This window comes from Sciurus vulgaris (assembly GCF_902686455.1).
Source record: "Sciurus vulgaris genome assembly, chromosome: 6".
NCBI lineage: Eukaryota > Metazoa > Chordata > Mammalia > Rodentia > Sciuridae > Sciurus > Sciurus vulgaris.
In genome coordinates this window covers 119,361,858-119,384,748 of record NC_136466.1, presented here as the reverse complement: position 1 = coordinate 119,384,748, position 22,891 = coordinate 119,361,858, and the positions used below count along the sequence as shown (strand labels likewise).

Sequence of the window (22,891 nt, the reverse complement as noted above, 5' to 3'; positions counted from 1 at the left end):
AAAAAACATCAGGAGCTACCATTCCTGTTTATGTCTCTTTCATAGAACAGGGTTGTCACTCTGGAAGAAACTCACCACTTTCCCTGTTCCCAGCACCAGTAAAGTGAGGGTAGAGGGTGGTCAGACAAAAAGAACAGAGAACTCTGCAGCTCTAATAGGACTGACTGTGAGAAAGTTCATACCAAAGTATACTGTTGAAAACAATAGATTTCTTAGTGGTAAACATTGAGAGGTTGATACTTACATAATTCTAGTCAGATAAAGCAAAACAGTTCAAAACTAGAACTTTAAAAGATAATTGGGGAAAGAAACCATGAAGAATAGCCTTCCTCGGGTGGAGTGAGCCTCAAAGGTTGGCAACACATAAACAAACCATAATACAAACAAGCATTGTGAGGAGTGGGGTCATCCAAGTGAAAAGGAGGAGTCCCTCAACCAAGGAAATCATAGTTGTCTTGGGAGGTAATTCAATTCCTTGAATTGACTTTGATTGTAGTCTTCATACCATGCTTGTCATTTCTTCCAATGTGAACTATTCTGGAGGATCCTCTTGTAAGCATTCTTACTCAGACCCAAAGTCCATGTGGAATGACCCCAGCTCATAGTTACATAGAAGATGAAAGTGTTTCAAGTGTTGCTAGGGGAGCCACAGGATCAGTAAAACGAATATACTCCTTGTGAAATCATGCTTTTCATCCCCTTTTCCTTTCACAATGCACCCAAACCTTAGCAAAGAAGATTCCCATCCTTATTCCATTATTTTTTTTCTCTTCAGCCTTCCTTTCCATTTTGACCATGTCCCTACCCTCCAGCTTCATCACTTTTGGGACTTGCCAATGAGCAGATATACTGAGGAACTCTCCATTGATAAAAGGAAAAGGAAACAGTTAATTTTCTACCTTTTCTGTAAAAATCCCAAACAAACTAAGGATATTATATTTAAACTTACCTGGAATTTTAAGCATTAAATAGGCCTGTGGTTTTTATCAGGCTATTTTGACTATCACAGTAACTGGAGGATGCTACTGGCATTTAGTCAACAGGGCAGGGATGCATAGTTTTCTTTGTAATGCTGAACAAATAAAGAGTAAGGTGAGTTAGGATGCTGGGGCAATGCTTACTTTGTACCTCTGCAAGAAGGTCAAGGAAGTCACATTTGCATTGCCCCTGAAGTCCTAAAAATACCTTTGAGATGTTTGGTGGATTTTCATCTCAAAATAACAAAGTAGGTTCTATGCCAGATACATTAACACTAAAGGAAGCATCTAAGATGTTCTTGACACTGCATCCTAACTCACCTTACTCTTTATTTGTTCAACATTACGAAGAAAACTATGTTACATTATATACCTTAGAAAATAGTAAAATCAGCACATTAAGGGATGAGTGAGAAGAGTCTACTCGAAAAGTTCTGAAGATCACTTCACAAGATATTAAACCAAAAGCTATGTTCTGACAATTTAGCATCCGGTGGTAAAGATTGTTTCTTTTATAAGTCTCCCTTTTTACATAGCTGGGACTCAAATGCATTTTACTACTCATTATTTTCTGGAACCAAATAATGCCTATGAACAAGCATATACAGCACCTACTGAAATGTGGGAGAATTGGATACTCAGGCTAAGGACCCCTTCTAAATTTATAATTCAAACCTCTTGGAAAATTAACCTTGTTGTTATTAATATTATTATAATGTTACAAATTTCCTTTTCATGTCTGATCATGTTTTTGTACTTTGCTTCTCTGGAAAAAAGTGAAAAATTATGTATTAAACAACATAGAATCAAGAAAGTAATTGCAAAAAATGCTTTTATAATAATGAAAAATAATTTGAATTGTGTAAACAAGACATTTAATAATCTGAACGAGATGCCTGGACACATATCTCCAGCCTCTTAAATTAGAACATAATACTATTGGGTTCACTTAAATGACTTATGTCTTATATTCATAATAATCTTAGCATATTCCCCTTCTGAATAAGACTCTTAAGTCATCCTGAATTAACATTATCAGACCACTTATTGTCTAACTTTGGGATTGCCTTTTTATTAGTTTAAAAATAAAGTTAACAACATTTAAACATAAAGCTGAAATCAAAGTTGTACACTTTATTGGTACAATCTATAGCTCAAAATTATTATAATACATATGCAGTTGTCCCTTCATTATTGTTGGATATAATACCATGAAAGTTTATGGAATCACACCCTGTAATAATGTGCATTCTGTTTGTATGTAATGGGTAATTGGCTTTTACACTCAGCCACATCAAGAAGACTAGAATTCTTTTATCCTCACAATCATATACTTTTTTAATGATAGTATCACACAAAGATGTTGCTGTTTCCACTGCTACTGCCACCACATTTAACAAAGTGTTATCATTTGAATAGACTTAGAGTTTTCCAAGATATTCACTTGGGTTTTTTTTTTTTTTATCTTTTTCTAGCATATTCAACAACATTATTTATTATATCTAATAAGATCACATATATTAATAAGATGCATAAACTCCCTAATAGGTAACTTTTGCTGATAAGAGGCTACAGATGTTTTGCATCACCTTTTATACTGCCTCCAGATTTTTCTTAGTGTTTTTTCAATTATTTTAGGGAATGTTGTGTTGAATATTCTATTTGTTGCTAAAACCTATGTTTCCAATCTCAAATGCCACTGAAATGGAGCAACACAAAGCTATGGAAAGAAAAAAACCCTATTATACAGGAATAAGATAAGGCTTAAAATATTTAAATAAATTCAGATAATTTTAGAACAGAAAAGGAATTAAGATCATTTCATCAGTGGCTATCAAATCTAGCTATGCATCAGAATCACTTAAGGAGCTCATTAGAAAGCATACAGTCCTATATCACATGCAGAGCAATTCTGCTTCAATTTGGGTGAAGTCTTCAAATTTTTCTTTTTACAAAGTACCTTAGGTGCATAGCCAGGTGTTTTGGAATCACCAATGTAATGAAATGCCTTACACACAGGAATTACATTTAATTCATCTCTGTAATTCTAGGTAGATCAGAAAAGTGCCAGGTACATAGCAGGTACAAAATAAATGTTTGCAGAAGACAGGGCAGAATGTGGGTTAAAAAAAAAAAGTTCCATGATTTGTGGAAGGTACCATACTTGAAAAGCATTAGAACCCAGTTCTGAATTGGCTCAGCGGTAGTGGGATAAGAACTTCAGATCCTTTCTTTTCCAAAGGTCATTCATTCATATCAAATATAGTAAATAAATCATCCAAAATTATCAATCTCATAAGAGTATATTATGGGCATACAGGTATATATAAAGGTACTATTCCCATCTCATAAATTTTAATAATTTCTCTGATCATAGTTTTCTTACATATTATAAAGATATTTCTTAACCTTTTCCAGCTCTAGTGTTTTAATATGTGGGTTTGCTAAATAATTTAAAGATACATTGTATAATTCCTTGAAGCAGGAAACAATGTCATAGACATCATTGCTTTTTCTATCGGCTCCCTACAAAAAGTTTGTGGCACTTAAAAAGTATAGGTTTTGGATGATTCTTCTAATGTCCTTTTGAACTATTGTACTAGAATTTGATTACATTTATAAATAAGTTTTCAGTATAAGAGAATATTTGTGCAATGGCATTCTCTGGTTATTATAGCAACATTTTAGGACCTTACTACAAGATTCCCAGGAGGAGAAGGAGGGAAAGCAGAACAAGGGGGCAGAGGAAGGGAAAGAAGAGAAATAACAATCCTTCAGTTGCAAACTATTCACCTTGCTTTATATTCTCACATGAAATCTTTATCGACTCCCACAATGGACTCATTTCTAAGTCAGTTTTCCCAATAGTTAATTGTTAACACAATACAATTTATCTCGTGGGGGTTTTGATTTCTCAAAAGATTCCCCAACTTATAGTCATCAATGCTTAAGGGTGAGTGCTGTAAGATCATTGTTGTAAATGAATCATTTGGTAATTCCCTTCATTCTCTTCATCAGTGTAAAAGGCACTTGTGACTACTTTTAGCCAGGTGATAGTACCAGGATCCTTTTGAATACAGGGACTCTTTGTGGGCAGTGAGCAGAGTAGACTTGAATAAAAGATCTGTGTGTTGCTGCATGAAACCATTCAACCTGAAATGATTTAACTTCTACAAATATGCAAGATTTAAAAAAATGTAGTAACCTTACAATCCAATCATACATAGTAAGTGTAGAGACTATTAAAGTACATTTGCAAATGTATTTTTTGTTTGTTCTCTTTAAATATACATGACAGAAGAGTATATTTTAACATACTATACATACATGAATTATAACTTATTCTAATTAGGATCCCAGTTTTGTGGTGGCACAGGATGTGGAGTTTCGCTGATGGAATATACATATATGAACATAGGAAAGTTCTGTCTTATTCATTACACTCTCCTATTCCCCCTCCCTTCCTTTCATTCACCTTTTTCTAATCTACTGAACTTCTGTTCTTTCCCTCACTCCCCACCTTGTTTTTTGTTACCATCCACATATCAGAGAGAACATTTGACCTTTAGTTTTAGGGAATCAGTGTATTACTTTTAAAAAATTTTTAAATTTGTTCTAATTAGTTGTACATGACAGTAAAATGCATTTATACATGTTGATAGATCATATATAAATGGAGTATGATCTCATTTTTCTCATACATATTGTAGGATCACATCAGTCATGCAGTCATATATGTACATGAGGTAATAATGTCTGTTTTATTCTATCATCTCTTACCCCATTCCTCTTTCCCTCCCTTCACTTTCCTCTACCTAATCTAAAGTAACTATTCTGTATCTCCCTCTCTCTTATTGGGAACTAGCATCAGCATATCAAGAGAAAACATTCAGCCTTTGTTTTTTTGTTTGTCTTATTTCACTTAGCATGATATTCTCCAACTCTATCCATTTACCAGCAATTGCCAGAATTTTATTCTTCTTGAAAGCTGAGTAATATTCCATTTATTTATTTATATATATATTTCATATATTTCTTTATCCATTCAGCTGTTGAAGGACATCTAGGTTGGTTACATAGATTAGCTATTGTGATTTGAGCTGCTAAAAATATTGATGTGGCTCTGTCACTGTAATATACTGATTTTAAGTCCTTTGGATATAAATCGAGGAGTGGGATAGCTGGGTCAAATGGTGGTTCCATTCCAAGTTTTCTGAGGACTCTCCATACTGCTTTCCATAATGGTTGCACCAATTTGCATTCCTGCCAACTATGTATGAGTGTACCTTTTTCCCCACATCCTCACCAACATTTATGGTTGCTTGTGCTCTTGATAATTGTCATTCTGATTGGAGTGAGGTGAAATCTTAGAGTAGTTCTGATTTGCATTTCTCTAATTGCTAGAGATGTTGAATATTTTTTCATATATTGAAAAATATTTGTTAATTGATTTTATATCTTCTGATGTAAAGTATCTGTTCAGTTCCTTAGCCCATTTATTGATTTGGTTATTTGTTTTTTGGGTGTTAAGTTTTTTGAGTTCTTTACTTATTCTAAAAATTAATGCTTTATCTGAGGTGCATATGGTAAATATATTCTCCCAATCTATAGGCTCTCTCTTCACATTATTGATTGTTTCTTTTGCTGAAAAGAAGCTTTTCAATTTGAGTCCAACTCATTTATTGATTCTTGATTTAACTTCTTACACTTTAGGGGCCTTGTTAAGGAAGTCAGGTCCTAGGCTGGCATAATGAAGATTTGGGCCTACTTTTTCTTCTAGTAGTCACAGGGTCTCTGTTCTAGTGCCCAAGTCCTTGATCCACAGTGAGTTGAGTTTCATGCAAGGGTAAAGATAAAGGTTTAATTTCATTTTGTTACATGTGACTTTCCATTTTTCCCAGCACCATTTGTTGAATAAGCTATATTTTCTCCACTGAATGTTCTTGGCACCTTGGTCTAGTATGTCTGTATTTATGTGGGTTTGTCTCTGTGTTTTGTATTCTGTACCATTGGTCTACATGTCTGTTTTGGTGTCAATATCATGCTGTTTTTATTACTATAGCTCTGCAGTATAGTTTGAGGTTTGGTATTGTGATGCATCCTGCTTCACTTTTCTTCCTAAGATTTACTTTGGCTATTCTGGGTCACTTATTTTTCCAAATGAATTTCTGATTGCTTTTTCTAGTTCTGTGACAAATGTCATTGGGATTTTAATAGGAATTGCATTAAATTTGTATAACACTTTTGGTAGTATGGCCATTTTGACAATATTAATACTGCCTATCCAAGAGCATGGGAGGTCTTTCAGTCTTCTAAGGTCTTCGAATTCAATTTCTTTGTTTAGTGTTCTGTAGTTTTCATTGTAGAGGTTTTTCACCTCTTTTGTTAGATTGATTCCCAAAAAAATTTTTTGAGACAATTGTGAATGGGATAGTATTCTTTATTTCTCTTTCAGTGGATGCATCACCGGTGTGTAGGAATGCATTTGATTTATGGGTATTGATTTTATGTCCCGCTACTTTACTGAATTCACTTATTACTTCTAGAAGTTTTTTGGTGGAATTTTTTTGATCTTCGAAATATAGAATCATATTATCGGCAAATAGTGATCATTTACCTATTTGTATCCCTTTAATTTCTTTGGTCTGTCTAATTGCTCTGGCTAGAGTTTCAAGGACAGTATTCCCTGGTGAAAGAGGGCATCCTTGTTCCAGTTTTTAGAGGGAATGCTTTCAGTTTTTCCCCATTTAGAATTATATTGGTCTTGGATTTAGCATATATGACTTTTGCAATGTTGAGTTATGTTCCTACTATTCCTAGTTTTTCTAGTATCTTGAACATGAAGGGGTGCTGTACTCTGTCAAATGCCTTTTTTTGCATCTATTGAGATGATCATATGATTCTTGTTTTTAACTCTATTGATATAAAATGTTTATTGATTTCCGTATGTTGAACCAACCCTGCATCCCTGGGATGAACCCCACTTGATCATGGTGCACTTTTTAATATGTTTTTGTATGTGATTTGCCAGAATTTTATTGCAAATATTTTCTTCTATGTTCATCAAGGATATTGGTCTAAAGTTTTCTTTCCTTGACGTGTCTTTGTCTGGTTTTGGTATCAGGGTGATACTAGCCTCATAGAATGAGTTTGGGAGGGTTCCCTCCTTTGCTACTTCATGGAATAATTTGAGGAATATTGGTGTTGATTCTTCTTTGAAGTTCTTATAGAACTTGGCTGAGAATCCATCTGGTCCTGAGCTTTTCTTAATTGTTAAGACTTTAATGTCATTTTCTACTTCATTACTTGAAATTGTTCTGTTTAAATCATGTATGACCTCCTGATTCAGTTTATGTAGGTCATATGTCTCTAGAAATTTGCCAATGTCTTCAATATTTTCTGTTTTATTGGAGTATAAATTTTCACAATAGTTTCTTATTATGTCTTTCACTTGTGTCTGTTGTGATATTTCCTTTTTCATCATGTAGTTTAATAATTTGAATTTTCTTTTTCTCTTCTTCAGTGTGGTTAGGGGTTTATCAGTTTTGATTTTTTTTTTCCAAAGAACTAACTTTTTGTTAAATTGTAAATTTTTTCAATTGTTTCTTTTGTTTTCATTTCATTGATTTCAGCTCTGATTTTAATTATTTCCTGTCTTCTGTTTTTGGTGTTGATTTTTCTTTTTCTATAGCTTTCAGTTATAATAGTAGGTCATTTATTTGTTGGCTTTTTATTCTTTTAATAAATGAGATCAATGCAATGAACTTTTCTCTTAGTACTACCTTCATAGTGTCCCAGAGATTTTGGTATGTTGTATCAGTATTCTCATTTACCTCTAAGTATTTTTTCATTTCATCCTTCATTTCTTATGCTGTCCATTCATCATTCAATAGTGCATTATTTAGTCTCCATGTGTTAGAGTAACATATTTTTATTACATCATTGATTTCTAATTTCAGTTCATTATGATCCAATAGAAAACAGGATTTCATCTCCTTTTTTTTTTTTGCATTTACTAAGAGTTTCTTAGTGGCATAAGGTATGGTCTATTTTAGAGAAGGATTTATTTACTGTGGAGAAAAAAGTGTATTTGCTTGTTGATGGTTGAAATATTCTATATATGTCTGTTAAGTCTAAATTATTGATTCTATTATTTAGTTCTATTGTTTCTTTATTTAGTTTTTGTTTACGAGATCTGTCAAGTAGTAAGAGAGATGTGTTGAAGTCACCCAGTGCTATTATGTTGTGGTCTATTTGATTCTTGAAATTGAGAAAGGTTTGTTTGATGTACATAGATGCTCCATTGTGTGGGGCATAAATATTTACAATGGTTATGTCTTGCCACTTTATAATTTCCTTCTGCAGAATGAAATGACCTTATTTGTCCCTTCTGACTCAGTTTGGCTTTATCTGATAGAGGAAGGAAAACCCTGCTTGTTTATGGAATCCATATGACTGATATGTTTTTTTCCATCCTTTCACCTTTAGTCTTTCGATGTCTTTGCCTATGAGGTGAGTCTCTTGGAGACAGCTTATTGTTGAGTCTTGTTTTTTAATCTAATCTGGAAGTCTGTTTCTTTTGATTGATGAGCTTAGGCCATTAATAATCAACGGTATTACTGAGCTATGGCTTGTATTCCTGGTCTTTTTAGTTTATTTCTGGCTTTTACTTTGATTTAGTTTCTATTTTGACTATTCCTTTATTGTAGATCCTCCCTTTGCTGGTTTTCACTTCATCCTCATGGAATATTCTGTTGATAATGTTCTGTCATGCAGGCTTTCTAAATGTGAATTCTTTTGTTTATCATGGAAGATTTTTATTTCATCTTCAAATCTGAAAGTTAAATTTGCTGGATATAAAATTCTTGGTTGGCATCCATTTTCTTATAGAGTTTGAAATATGTTGTTTCATGACCTCCTTACGGGTCTGGATTGAGAGATCAGTTGAAACCTTAATTGGTTTTCCACTGTACCTATTTTGCTCCCCCCCCCCACGACCTTTCTAATTTTATCCTTATTCTGTATTTTAGTCATTTTCATTATAATGTGTCTTGGTGTGGGTCTGCTCTAGTTTTGTACATTTGGGGTCCTGTAAGTCTCCTGTATTTGATTTTCCATTTCATTCTTTAGGTTTGGGAAGTTTCTGATACTATGTCATTGAAAAGAATGTGCATTCCTTTGGGTGTATCTCTGCTCCTTCTTCTATTCTGATAACTTTTAAATTTTGTCTTTTCTTGGAAGTTCTGTTCATGAATTCTTACCATCTTCTCTGCATAGTCAACTTTGTTTTCAATATTAAATATTTTGTCTTCCCTCTCTGAGGTTCTGTCTTCCAATTGGTCTAGTCTCTTGGTGATGAATTTATAATTTGACTTACTGATTCCTACATTTCAGGGATTTCTGCTTGGTTTTTGTTTTTAATCACAATTTCTAACTCTTTATTGATGTAATCTTGCAATTCTTGTATTTTCTCTTTGATTTCACTCTTTATACCATTCTTTACTTTACAAATCAGTTTAACAATGTACATTCTAAACTCCTTCTTGGACATTTCTTCTATTGTGTTGTCAGTTGCTTCTCTTATTGGGGAATTTTGGTTTGTTTGTGGCATTTTGTTCCCTTGTTGTTGTTGTTGTTGTTTTTTTTTTTTTTCATGTTGCTTGTGTGGTTTCCCATCTAGTTGTATGGATCTGTGGCAATACAGATTCTACCCTGTAGACCTATATTGTCACTGAAGATTTCCAGGATCCTGCCTTTAAGAGGGAGACCAATATCAATAGCACCCAGTGCAAACAATATACATTCTTAAATATAACAGCTTCCACAAAGGTGACCACTGCCCTCTTGCTATAAACAGCAATGATTAGTTCAATCACTGTCCAAAATAAAAACAGAAAATTTGCCTAACAAATTAACAACCTCAAATAGTGGACCAAAAAAAAAAAAAAAAAAAAAAAGAACAAAAATAGTGCAGGACATATTGTTCATGAGGGAAAAAGAGAGAGACCAGAAGCCAAAATCCACAGGATGAGTGAAAGAGGAACCAACAGAGTTTGGCTGTTTGGTGGAGAAAAGGTAGAAAGGAAATCTAGGAAGGCAGACAAGCAAGAGGAAGAATACATATAAAGAGGAAAAAAATTAAAAATATAAGGATATATAGCAGAACTGCAAAACACCATACATATACCACTGTCTTCAATAAACTGATGCACAAAAAACACCTTGCTCCAAATATGGTGGAGAGAGATCCCAGAGAAGAGAAAAAAAATCAAAATAAAGTAAAAATCTTGGTGGAAAATTGAACAACTGTCTGCCAGCATCCACAAGCTTCTCAGCCCTCTCTCTCTCTGACTTCCCACAAGACTGCATGACCCAGATAGGCCCTGGTAGAACCAGGCACTATCTCACCAATCTTGGCCTCACATGTCCTTGGTTCCTCCACATTGCATTCCCAAGATCTCAGGGCACTGGAATTTGGAGAGAGACCACCAGGGATGAGTAATGCTGAGATACAGTAAATAGATGGCGCCAACCCACACTCCCAGGATGAAGACCCTAGTTGTAGCTAAACCCATTGGCACCCTGACACTAAACCTCCAATGTCCTGGCCGGTGTCCAAAGAGGTGGCTGTGCCCCAAGATGGCAGTGGCAGCAAATCCACTGGCAACCCAAACAAACACCAGACCCTGGACTGTCTCAAAATGGATGTGGCTGCATGCAAACAAACCAGGAGTCTCCCTGGCAGCGAACCTCTGGGAAGTGGTAGAAGCAGTAGTAGCAGGGGTTGGTGGCAGAAGGCAGGGGGTCAGCAGCAGCTATAGTCATCAGTGGCAGTGGGGTGACTGAGGTAGCAGTGGTGGCGGCAGCAGCTGTGTAGATGGCAGCTGGGCATCCAAGACAGCATCAAGGGCAGCAGACCTGCGGGTGACAGGGACTGCAACAGTATCAACAGCAGCAGCAGTGTCCGGAGAAAAGACCTCTGGGCACCTGCAGAAGTGGCGTCAGAGGCAGCTGTGCCCCAAGTGAAAACCTCTGGGTGATAGCAGCGGTTTCTGTGACAGCAACACCGGGGAAAAGATCTCTGGGCATCCAGGGTAGTGTGAGCAGCAGCAGCACCCAGAGAATATACCTCAGGGCATCTGAAGCAGCGACCTCCAGTGTATTTCTCTTAGCATTATAGTTCCAGACCCATCCATTTACCAGCACAAGTCATAAAGTCATTCTTTTTTTTGGCTAATAACCCACTTTATACATATATATATATAATATATATATATATATATATATATACACACACACACATTTTTTTTTTCCATTCATTTCTTGAACGGCCCCTTGGTTGGTTCCATACTGATCTACTGTGAGTTAAACTACTATAAATATTGATGTGGTCGCATCACTGTAGTATGCTGATTTTTACTCCTTTGGATATATACCAAGGAGTGTTGTCAGTGGGCAAATAATGTACCATTCCTAGTTTTTTGAGGCACCTTCATACTGCTTTCCAGAGTTATTTGATCAATTTGTAGTCCAACCAGCAATATATGAGTGTACCCCTTTCACCACATCCTCACCAACATTTATTGTTACTTGTATTATTGACTGTTGCCATTCTGACCAGAGTGAGATGAAATCTGTGTCATTTTAATTTGCATTTCTCTAATTTCTACAGGTATTGAACATTTTTTCATATATTGAACATTTGTATTTCTTCTGTGAAGTACCTGTTCAGTTCCTTTGCCCATTTGTTTGGATTATTTGTTTTTTTGGTGTTAAGTTTTTTGAGTTCACTATAAATCCTGGAGATTAATGCTCCATGTGAAGTGCAGGTGGCCAAGATTTTCTCCCATTCTGTAGGTTCTCTGTTCATGTTCAAAGAAGTGCTTTAGTTTCATGCCATTCCATTTATTGACTATTGATTTTAACTTTTGTGCTTCATGAATCTTGTTAATGAAGTCAGTTACTGAGTGTGTTTGAGTGATGGGCCTACATTTTTTTCTAGTAGGCACAGGGTTTCTGTTCTAATGCCTAGGTCCTTGATCCACTTTGAATTTTGTGCAGGGTATGAAATAGGGGTTAAATTTCATTCCATAAGAGATGGATTTCCCATTTTCCCAGCACCATTTGTTGAAGAGGCTGTCTCTTCTCCAATATATGTTTATGGTGCCATTATCAAGTACGAGGTAACTATTCATGTGGGTTTGTCCCTGTGTCTTCTATTCTGTTCCACAGGTCTTCTTGACTATTTTGGTGCCAATACCATGCCAATTCTGTTACTAAACTCTGTAGTATAAATTAAGGTCTGGTATTGTGATGCCTTCTGCTTCACTTTTCTTGCAAAGGATGCTTTGGCTATTCTGGGCCTCTTGTTTTTCCAAATGAATTTCATGATTGCTTTTTTCTATTTCTAAGAAGAACATCATTGGAATTTTAATAGGAATTACATTAAATCTGTATAGCACTTTTAGTAGTATGGCTATTTTGATAGTATTAATTCTGCCTATCCAAGAACATGGGAGGTCTTTCCATCTTCTAAGGTTTTCCTCTATTTCTTTCTTCAGTGTTCTGTAGTTATAATTGTAGAGGTCCTTCACTTCTTTGGTTACATTGATTCCCAAGAATTTTATTTTTTGAAGCTATTGTGAATGGAATGTTTCTTTTAATTTCTCTTTCCGTTGATTAGTCATTGGAGTACAGGAATTCAATTTATTTCTGGGTATTAATTTTGTGTCCTGCTAGTTTGCTGAATTTATTTGTAAGTTCTGGGAAGATTTCCAGTGGAGTTTTTTTGGGTCTTCTAAATATAGGATCACATCATCAGGAAACAGATAGTTTGAACAACATGGGTGATCTTTCCATCTTCTAAGGTCTTCCTTCTTTAGTGTTCTATAGTTTTCATTGTAGTCTTTCACCTCTTTCATTAGATTAATTCACAAGGATTTTTGTTTGTTTGTTTGATTTGTTTTTTGAGACTATTGTGAATGAGATAGTTTTCCTAATTTCTCTTTCTGCTGATTCATCATTGTTGTATAGGAACACAGTTGATTTCAGGGTGTTCAATTTTGTATCCTGCTACATTGCTGAATTGAATTTATGAGTTCTAGAAGATTTCTGTTGGGGTTTTTTGGGTCTTTTCAATATAGGATCATGTTGTCATCAAATTGGGTTAGTTTGAGCTCTTTTCCTATTTGTATCTGTTTAGTTGCTTTCTTCTAATTTCTCTGGCTACAGTTTCCAGGACTGTTGGATAGTAGTGGTGAAAGAGGGTATCCCTGTCTCATTCCAGTTTTTAGAGGGAATCCTTTCCATTTTTCTGATTTAGAATAATGTTGGCTTTGAGTTCATCATATATAGTTTATATAATGTTGAGGGTTCCTGCTATTCCTAGATTTTCTAGTGTTTTGAACATGAATGGATGCTGTATTTTGTCAAATGTTTTTTCTCCATCTGTTGAGATAATCATGTGATTCTTGTCTTTAACACTATGTGGTGAATTACATTTATTGATTTCAGTATATTGAACCAACCTTGCATCCCTGGGATGAAATCCACTAGATCACTTTGCACTCTCTTTTAAATATGTTTTTGTATGCAATTTGCCAGGATTTTAAGAATTTTTGCATCTATGTTCATCAAGGATATTAGTCTGATATTTTGTTTCCTTGATGTGTCTTTGTCTAGTTTTGATATCAGGGTGATACTACTTCATAGAATGAGTTTGAAAGGGTTCCCTCCTTTTCTATTTCATGGAATAATTTGAGGAGGACAGTATTAATTTTTCTTTGATGGTCTAGGGGAACTCACCTGAAAATCCATCTGGTCTTAGGCTTTTCTTTGTTGGTAGGCTTTTGATGGAATCTTCAGTTTCATTGCTTGAAACTGATCTGTTCATATTTTCTGTGTCCTCCTGATTCAATTTGGGTAGGTCATATGTCTAGAAATTTGATGTCTTCAAGATTTTCTATTTCATTGGAGTATAAATTTTCAAAATAGTTTCTGATTATTGTCTGTATTTCAGTAGTATCCTTGGTGCTATTTCTTTTTCATTACAAATTTCAATAATTTGAGTTTTTTACTCTTTCTCTTCATTAGTTTGGCTAACAGTTTATCAATTTTATTATTTATTCAAAGAATCAACTTTTTATTTTATTAGTTTTTTTTTGTTTTGTTTTGTTTATTTCTATTTCATTGATTTTGGCTCTGGTTTTAATGATTTCCTGTCATCTACTGCTTTGGGGGTTGATTTGCTGTTCTTGCTTTATGCTTGAGATGTAATGTTAGCCATTTATTTGGTAACTTTCTATTCTTTTAATTAATGAGCTCATTGCAATTAACTTTCCTCTTAGAATTGCCTTCATAGTGTCCCAGAGATTTAGGTGTATTGCTATTCTCATTTACCTCTAAGTATTTTTTATTTCACCCCTGATTTCTGCTATTTGTCATTCTGTATCATATTATTTAGTCTCCAAGTGTTAGTGTAACTTCGGGTTTTTATTTTATTGTTCATTTCTAATTTCATTCCATTATGATCTGATAGAAGGAAAGGTATTGTCTCTATTTTTTTTGTGTGTTTGCTAAGAGTTACTTTTAAGCCTAAGATATGGTCTGTTTTAGAGAAGGATTCTTGTGTTGCTAAAAAGAAAGTGTATTTAGACATTGATGGATGAAATATTCTTTATGTATCTGTTAATTCTAAAATATTAATTGTAGTTTTTACTTCAGTAGCTTCTTTATTTAGTTTTTATTTGGTGGATCTATCTAGTAATGAGAGAGATGTGTAACTGTCATCCAGTATTATTGTGTTGTGGTCTATTTGATTCTTGAAATTGAGAAGGGTTTGTTTGATGTATGTAGAAGCTCCATTGTTTGGGGCATAAACATTTACAATTGTTGTATCTTATTGATGTATAATTCCCTTAAGCAGAGTGAAATGAACTTCTTGGTCCCTTCTGATTAACTTTGGCCTGAAGTCCATGTTATCTCATATGAGGATAGAAACCTCTGCTTGTTTACAAGAGCCATGTAAATGATATGTTCTTTTCCCCATCTTGTTACTTTCAGTCTGTGGATGTTTTTGCCTATGAGGTTGGAGATAGCATATTGTTGGTTCTCGTTTTTTAATCCAATCTGCCATTTTTTGTCTTTTGATTGAAGAGTTTAGCCCATTTACATTCAGTGCTATTATTGAGATATGATTTTTTTATTCCCTATGATTTTAATTTATTTCTGGTTTTTAATTGGAATTAGTTTCTCCTTTGATTGAGCATTGTTCCAGTGCAGTACTTCCCTTTGATGGTTTCATTTTTATTTTTCATTTCTTCATGAAATATTTTATTCATTTTATGTTTTGTAGTCTAAACTTTCTAGTTGTGAATTCTTTTAATTATTGTTTATCATGGAAGGTTTTTATTTCATCATCAATTCTAGAGCTTAATTTTTCTGGGTATTGTATTCTTGGCTGGCATTGATTTTCTTTTAGAGCTTTGTATATATTATTCCAAGACCACTTAGCTTTGAGGGTCTGGGTTGAGAAATCAACACGATCAAGATTGGTTTCTCCTAAAGTGACCTGTCTTTTTGTCTAGCAGGCTTTAAAATTCCATCCTTATTCAGTATGTTAGGCATTTTCATAGTAATGTGACTTGTTGTGGGTCTGTTGTAATTTTATATATTTGGGGTCCTGTAAACCTCTTGTATTTGATTTTTCTATTTCATTTTTAAGATTTGGGAAAATTTCTGATGTTATTTCATTGAAAAATTGTGCATTGCTTTGGTTTGTATCTACAAGCCTTCATTTATCTCAATAAATCTTACATTTTTTCTTTTCATGTTATCCCATAGTTTTTGGAAGTTCTGCTTATGGTCTTTTAATATCTTTCTCCATGGTCAACTTTACTTCAAGATTATATATATTTTTATTTATTGCCTGAAACCGTTTCATGTGACCTTATCTTCTGGTGATGCTTTCCATTGAATTTTTAATTTGGATTTTTGATTTCTTCTTTTCTAGGATTTCCACTTGACTATTTTTTCAGAATCTGTATCTCTTTATTGAAGTGATTTTTCACTTCCTGTATTTTCTCTCTGAAAAAAATACTTACTTTTTTTTTCCTTACTTCATCCTTTACCTCACAGATCAGTTTAATGATGAACTTCCTAAACTCTTTCTCTGACATTTGTTCCACTGGGGTGTCAGTGGATTCTGTTATTGAAGTATTTTGATTTCAGGGTGGTTTGTTCCCTTGCTTTCTCATGTTATTTGTGTGTCTACCCATCTACCAGTATAGGTATAGATCTGAGGCAGTAGTTTATAGTGTCCCTAAAATTTTCTATTTGGGAGAGACAAATAATAACAACAACAAGTATAAATAATATACAGCATTTACACAAGTAGTTCCTTCTATGACATCTACAATTTTAATTGTCACAATGAACAGAAATCATGTGATCAGTTATTGCTCGCTATAAAAACAGTTTACAAAAGGGTTTATAACTTGAAGTGGTGAACAGGGTTAAAACAGAAGTAATGTTAGATGGTGATGGTTATTTGAGAGGAGGAGAGTATATAGAAGTAAAATATTAAAGGAAGAGTGAATGAGAAATCAATACAGATTGACTGTTAATAGAGAAAGAGAATCAAGGAAACAGATAAGTGAGAGAAAAATTTTAAAAAAAATATATATATATAAAATAATACAAAACAAACCCAAAATATATTAATCAAACATCCTAGCCCTCAAAAGACTTGAATCATGGATGATAACTGCTTTTAAAGAATGCTAGAATGAAAAAAAAGGGAGACAAACATATATGTGTGTATGTGCGCACGTGTCTACAAACCATTCTGCTCACAAACAAAAGAAGAAAGTTCATGATGAAAGTTAAATAATTGTTTCTATTAAGAGTTCAAAAAATTATTGGCTTCCCTTCTCAGCAGTGTTATGTGGGGTGAGCTGGAATATGATGTCTGCTCCACCCCCAGGGTGAGGTCAATGGAATGTGAGAGCAAATCCTAGAGACAGAGTTCCTAGAGGTGGGATTTAGGTCTAGGTAGGCTGCAGGTTTTTCGTTAATTGATGATTGGTCTGAAGAATTTAATTCAGTGTGCTTCCAGGGTCCAGCAGTCTCCTGTTTGTGTTGGGTGACCCTGGGTTCTACTTGTCCAGCAAAGGAGCCAATCCTTTGTCCCTTTTATCACCTGCACACTCTGAGTTTCTGTCTTTCAAGTACAATCTTCAACCTCAATCACTCCCACCTCCTCCCTTTCAAATTCCAGGACCAATGCATCCCTCCCAGTCAGTCCTGTTAGTTGCTGAATTGAATGCAGAGGGGAGTCATTTAAACCCCTGTCTGCATCCGACCCTCTCCTGGACACTCTCTGTGTCATGTGATATGAGTTCACCAGGCCCAGGTTTGCCAAGACACAGCCCACACAGTCACCCAGCCCCATGACGTGGCTGCAAAATGATTCCTTTCCCTGTCTGTGGGCAGCTTTCCCACACAAGGATAGTGTGTAGCATTCCTTTTAGGTTAGTCCCACAGGCAGTGTCTTTGATCTCAGATCTCTCCATACCCAAACATGCCATAGGCCTCCTAAAAACGTGGGTTCCTTTAATTCCTTCCACTTTGCTCTCAAGGGGACCACCCCATCTGGTGCCACTTGGGGATTTGTTCCCTATTTTATTATATTCAGCCTCCTGAGTCCCCAGTCTGCTTTGACTGGGAAGTAATACTTCCCAGTAAAGCCCCCTTTTTATTTATTTATTTTTTTTCACACACCTTGCTGAGAAGCTGCCTATATGCTTTCTTGGTTTCATACCACTGAGCAGCCAGAAAAGTGAACTCCTCTATTCCACCATCTTCCCAGAATACCCAAGTACTTTTTTCCCCACCTTATATATGCCTGAATTATTCATTCATGGGTGTAGGCTCATCAAGGTATTTGAAGTTTCATCTTAGAACATAACCTCACTTGCTTAGAGTAGTTCATTTTTTATATCGTTCCTGTTGTTGAATGTAAACTCTGTGAATTAGTTTTCTCTTTGAATTTCTTAAGAATTAATCTAAGGTAGTGATTGGGAAAAATAGAGAAAATGTAATGCTGAAGTGCCAAGCTTGAGGAGGTGTGTCAGGAGATAACTATGGGATGAAAGTAAGAGGGGTTGACTGATGAAAAGCCTAATTTACTCTCAGGTCAGTTACCAACTCTGCACTGACCTAAGAACATTATTGAATGGTGTGACACTGATCTTGACTTTCTTTCTTTGGCTTTTATTCAGAGACTCCACTGAAGAGTAGATTATGTGTAGTCTCTGAGTGATCTGTGTATACTTCAGATGAATACCCTTTTAAAATCACTAGCAAAACCTCTGACAGGTTGAGAATTTATTTTTAAATTTTTATAACTTTCCAATCTGCAACATTAGACTCAGTAAGATGCTCAGTACTTCACATATAGAATAGAATAGATTGTGAAGTAAAAAGTTCTTCTTAAAATGTTTTTTTGTTTTTACTCACTCCCAAGCCCTGATTTCATTCTAGCTATTCTATTGCTACACCTATTACAAATGACTTCCCTTTTATCATCCACCTGCTTATTTACATATTTTAGTCTGTAGTTTTCTAAAAAGGAGGGCAGGGATTATGTTTACTTATCATTGTATCCTGCATACCTGGCATAGTACCTCATGTCAAAGCTACTCAGTAAACATGTTCCTTGTATATAGGTATATCCAAGTTTCTTTATATGTGACTTCGGGTGAGTTATATTTGTTTAAAATTTTAAAAATCTTTTTGAATTTTTTTCTGAATCTACTTTTGCCTTCATAGATTTAAAGAGATTTGATTTATTATCAAAATAACTGTAGCAGTAATCTATCATGTTCTTTCCATTTTACTCCAATTAATATTTAAGATACTATTTTCTTTTGCTTTACTCTAGAACTGAACAATGCTACAAAAACATTCTTTACTAAAGAATATTTGAAAATTAAACAAAGCTTTCAGAAATCCAGCTCTGCAAAATGGCCTCTACCAAGCTGCAGAAAAGCTTTCCATCTTTTTGGAGGTAAGGAAACTAATACCTAACCCCTCCCCTCAAAAAAAATTCTGGTAACTTCGTCGATTTGTTCTTATACCTAATTTCTTCCTGTCTTAGAAATGTTAGTTGACATACATTTCTGTATTAATCTAATTTATGTAATGATTTTGCCAAGTATCTCCTTACTAAAATCTACAAATATACATATAAAGAAAATGAAGTCTACCCATTGAAAGAAAATTTGAGATAAACCAGGATTAAATTGACTTTCTTGGGGAGAATAACAAGGGGAGGACAATGGAGAAAGGTTGATCAGTAGGTTCTAAGTTACAGTTAGATTAAAGTAAGCAGTTCAGTTATGCTATTACTCACACTATAATATACTGTATATTCAAAAAGCTAGAAGAAAAGATTTTGCATGTTTTCACAATAAAGAAATGATAAATGTTTGAGGAGACAGATATATCTAACCTGATTTAAACATTATAAAATATATGCATGTATCAAAAACATAACATCATATCTCATTAATATGTATACCAGTTAAAAATTCATAAAAATAAATTGACCCATCAGTAGTTAATATATAGATGATAAACAGGTATCCCAAAAGTATCAGATTTGACAAAAATTGTATTTGACAAAAGCACTAGCACTCTTAAAAATTTTTATTAATTCAGTTATCATAAGGTAAATTTATTTAGTTTTAATATCTTATAGTTGTAGGACAAGTAGAAAGTGACAGAGCCTTGATATAGAGGGTGTCACAGAACTGTATAATGGTCTGGGAATACAAGTGTCTAGGTTCAGGTCCAAGTAGCTATATGATTTCAGGGATGTCATGAAACTTCTGTTGCTTGTCCTCAGACCTGTAAAGTGTAAATAATTTTATCTGCCCCACTTAATTAATATACTAGTTGTAATGAGTGAATGAACTAATGAGAAAGCACACTGTAATTTGTAATTAATTGTACTATGTAAATATATAAAATTATCAAAATAAGGATAAGGCAGTGTCTTATGCCTCTTTGAGCTTAAAGAATGTGTTACTGTATGACCTTACCACATGGATATAAAATATAAAGTCATATTTTATAAATCCATGGTTTTTAAGAGCATGAACTATTGTGCAGTTTTAGTATTTACAACTTACGGTATTATGGAACCTGATAAGGAAAGTCCAGATAGGGGACTCATGATCTTCAGAAACAGGAGAACTTCTACATAAGAAAACAACAAGATGATACGGTGATGACAAAGACCCAAAGCAGATACATGCAGAGCCTGTATGGTGGAGGCAAAAAATAAATTGATACACTAAATCTCTTATGTTTGAAGGAAATAATTTAAGGACCACTATAACTTTGCACAGTGGTTTGAATGAATAAAGTAGTTTAAGGACACTCTCTAAGCACATAACTCCTTACAATGTGGTTAGTAACTAAAATGTTAGGTAGGATTTGGTATAAATAGGTTTAAAACATAGCCCAAAATATAATAGAAAATCAAATATCAGCCTTACATAAAGAATTCATACCAAAAGGAGAATATTTGCAATTTGGTTTTTGTTCTTTAAGAGGTTTCTTTGTATCCTGTCTTCTGCAGTATATTCAGTTTTTTAAAATACAATAATCCCACACTTTGTCTTTTTCTATTCTGAAGTAATACTGAAGCAACAATTCAAACAATTGCTCCTTTGTGATTTTTGTCTTATTTGTCCTTTGTGGATTAGAAGAGTGCTATAGAACTTGATTTTATAATACATTTTTATGGCGAAGTTCAAAGTAACTTTATTACATCATTCAATTTAAGAAGTATTTTAGTATCACGAGCTCAGCTAAACTGGGCAAGAGCTGAACTGTCAGGTAGCCAAGTAAAGCAACAAGTCAAAAAGGATAGAATTAAGCTTTAAATCACCTACTACAATGGCATAAGCAGGAGTGTAAACCTAGAGGAAATGCCTATTCCCCTTTTCCATTTTCTCCATGGAATAGTACACTGATCCAGGGTCAGGTAGAGCAGAGCAGACATGGGGATTGACTCACTATACAGAAACTAAATCTCCAACAGTTTTATGAATCCTGGAGTCAGAGGGAGAGTAATATGGAGGAAGTGCCACTAGTGGGGGGAAAAAACTGGGTATGGAGTCACAGTGGAGAAAAGTACCCTCAAGGTATCCTCTTCTAATTCCCCCAAAGAGGCCATAGCAGAGGCAACTGAAAAAGACCTCTGCCCAAGGTCTCAGATAAAAGAACCTAGGAATGAAGATGCTGTGAAAGAGCATTCACTGGCTTGGCCACTCCTTGTGGAAACTGTAAATGCTGCTTGTGCACCAAGTCTGGCATGAGAAGGGCAGCTTTCTGCTGTGAGGCCTATCAGTTACATTCTTTGTCGTTGTCTGTGGGTGGGCCTACAAAATCCATCTGGATTGGGAACCAGATCTCTCAATTACCAGTATTATTGAAGCACCTTCTATACTTCTTTGTTTACCTCTTGCCTCCCATCAAATTTATTATTTATAAGCTTATTTATCATTTCTTTATACATACACATATATGCTTAATCAGCATTATTTATTTTTGCTTCTTTTGAAATTTTGCAGTGGTAACAAATGTACATATTCCACATATGCTTTGTCACTCGGCATTAGGTTTCTCAAATCTATTCATTTCAGTAAATAGAGCCACATTCATTTATTTTTTATTGCTATACTGCAGTCAATTCTATGAATATACTAAAATTTATCCATTCTCCTGTGAATGAATTGTCTGACCTTTTCATTATTGTAAACAATGCTGTTTTAAACATTTTCATATCTCCTGGAATGTAAGAGTTCCTATGGAATAAATGCCAATAGAAACTTGCCAGGTCATAGAAAAAGTACATCATTAAACTGATTACCTAAACCAAACTATTTCCCTAAATGACTATACTGATTTGACAGTAGCTTTCTCTATCATATTTCATCTTTTCAATCTTTTAGATTTTGCAAGTCTGATAGCTATAAAACAATATCACAGTGGGTTTTTTTTTTTTTTTTAAAAGTCATGTAATTGAAAATATGAATGTATAAAGAGGACATCATCTCAAATCACTGGGAAAAAGAAGTAGTCAATAAATGTTATAGAGATAAGTAAAATAATATCCCTGCCTTACCTCATATACCATGATAAATTCCATATGTACCAAAGATATTTGTTTTAAATAACACAACCATTAAATAATGAGAAATTATTGCAGTTTTTTTCCTTACAAATCTGGATGGAGTTAGCAAGCACTATCTAACCTTTCATGATTCAAAATCCCTAAGTCATTAATGATTTCACTGGTACTTTTTGTTACATAAAAATCAATTTTTTATGGAAAGAAGCATCATAAACAAACTTTTATAAAAGACAACTAAGGGAGATATTTACAGCTCATATCACAAAAGAACTATCCTCCCTGACATGTAAATTGACAAAATCATAACCCTTTCAAACATAGAAAAAGGAAATAAAATTTGCTATTAATAAACAACAAGATAGTTAACTTCACTCATTAAAGAAGAGAAATGTAAATTAAAACTATGGCTGAAAGACTGTTTTCTCTCTCTCCACTGGCAAAAATCCAAAGTTAGCTAACATACTCTATTGTTAGGACTCTGGAAGGGAAAGCATTTTATCATGCATTCTGAGAGACATGTGTTAAAGTCACCCAGAATTATTGTGTTGTGGGTCTATTTGATTCCTAGAATTGGGAAGGATATGTTTGATGTACATGAATGCACCATTTTGGGGGGCATAAATTTTACGATTGTTATGTCTTCCTGAGTTATGGTTCCCTTAAGCAGTATGAAATGTCCTTCTTTATCCCTTCTGACTAACTTTGGCTT

The 22,891-nt window shown here is 34.4% G+C and overlaps 1 protein-coding gene across 3 annotated transcripts in view; it reads left to right on the top strand.

Moving 5' to 3' along the window:
• The window catches only part of RNF180 (ring finger protein 180), a 270,237-nt gene that overhangs the window by 211,531 nt on the left and 35,815 nt on the right, over positions 1 to 22,891 (top strand). For all 3 annotated transcript variants that reach the window (XM_079144872.1, XM_079144874.1, XM_079144873.1), the window contains exon 7: positions 18,919 to 19,044. In XM_079144872.1, coding sequence (XP_079000998.1) covers positions 18,919 to 19,044 — 126 coding nt within the window. The remainder of the gene's footprint in view (positions 1 to 18,918; positions 19,045 to 22,891) is intronic.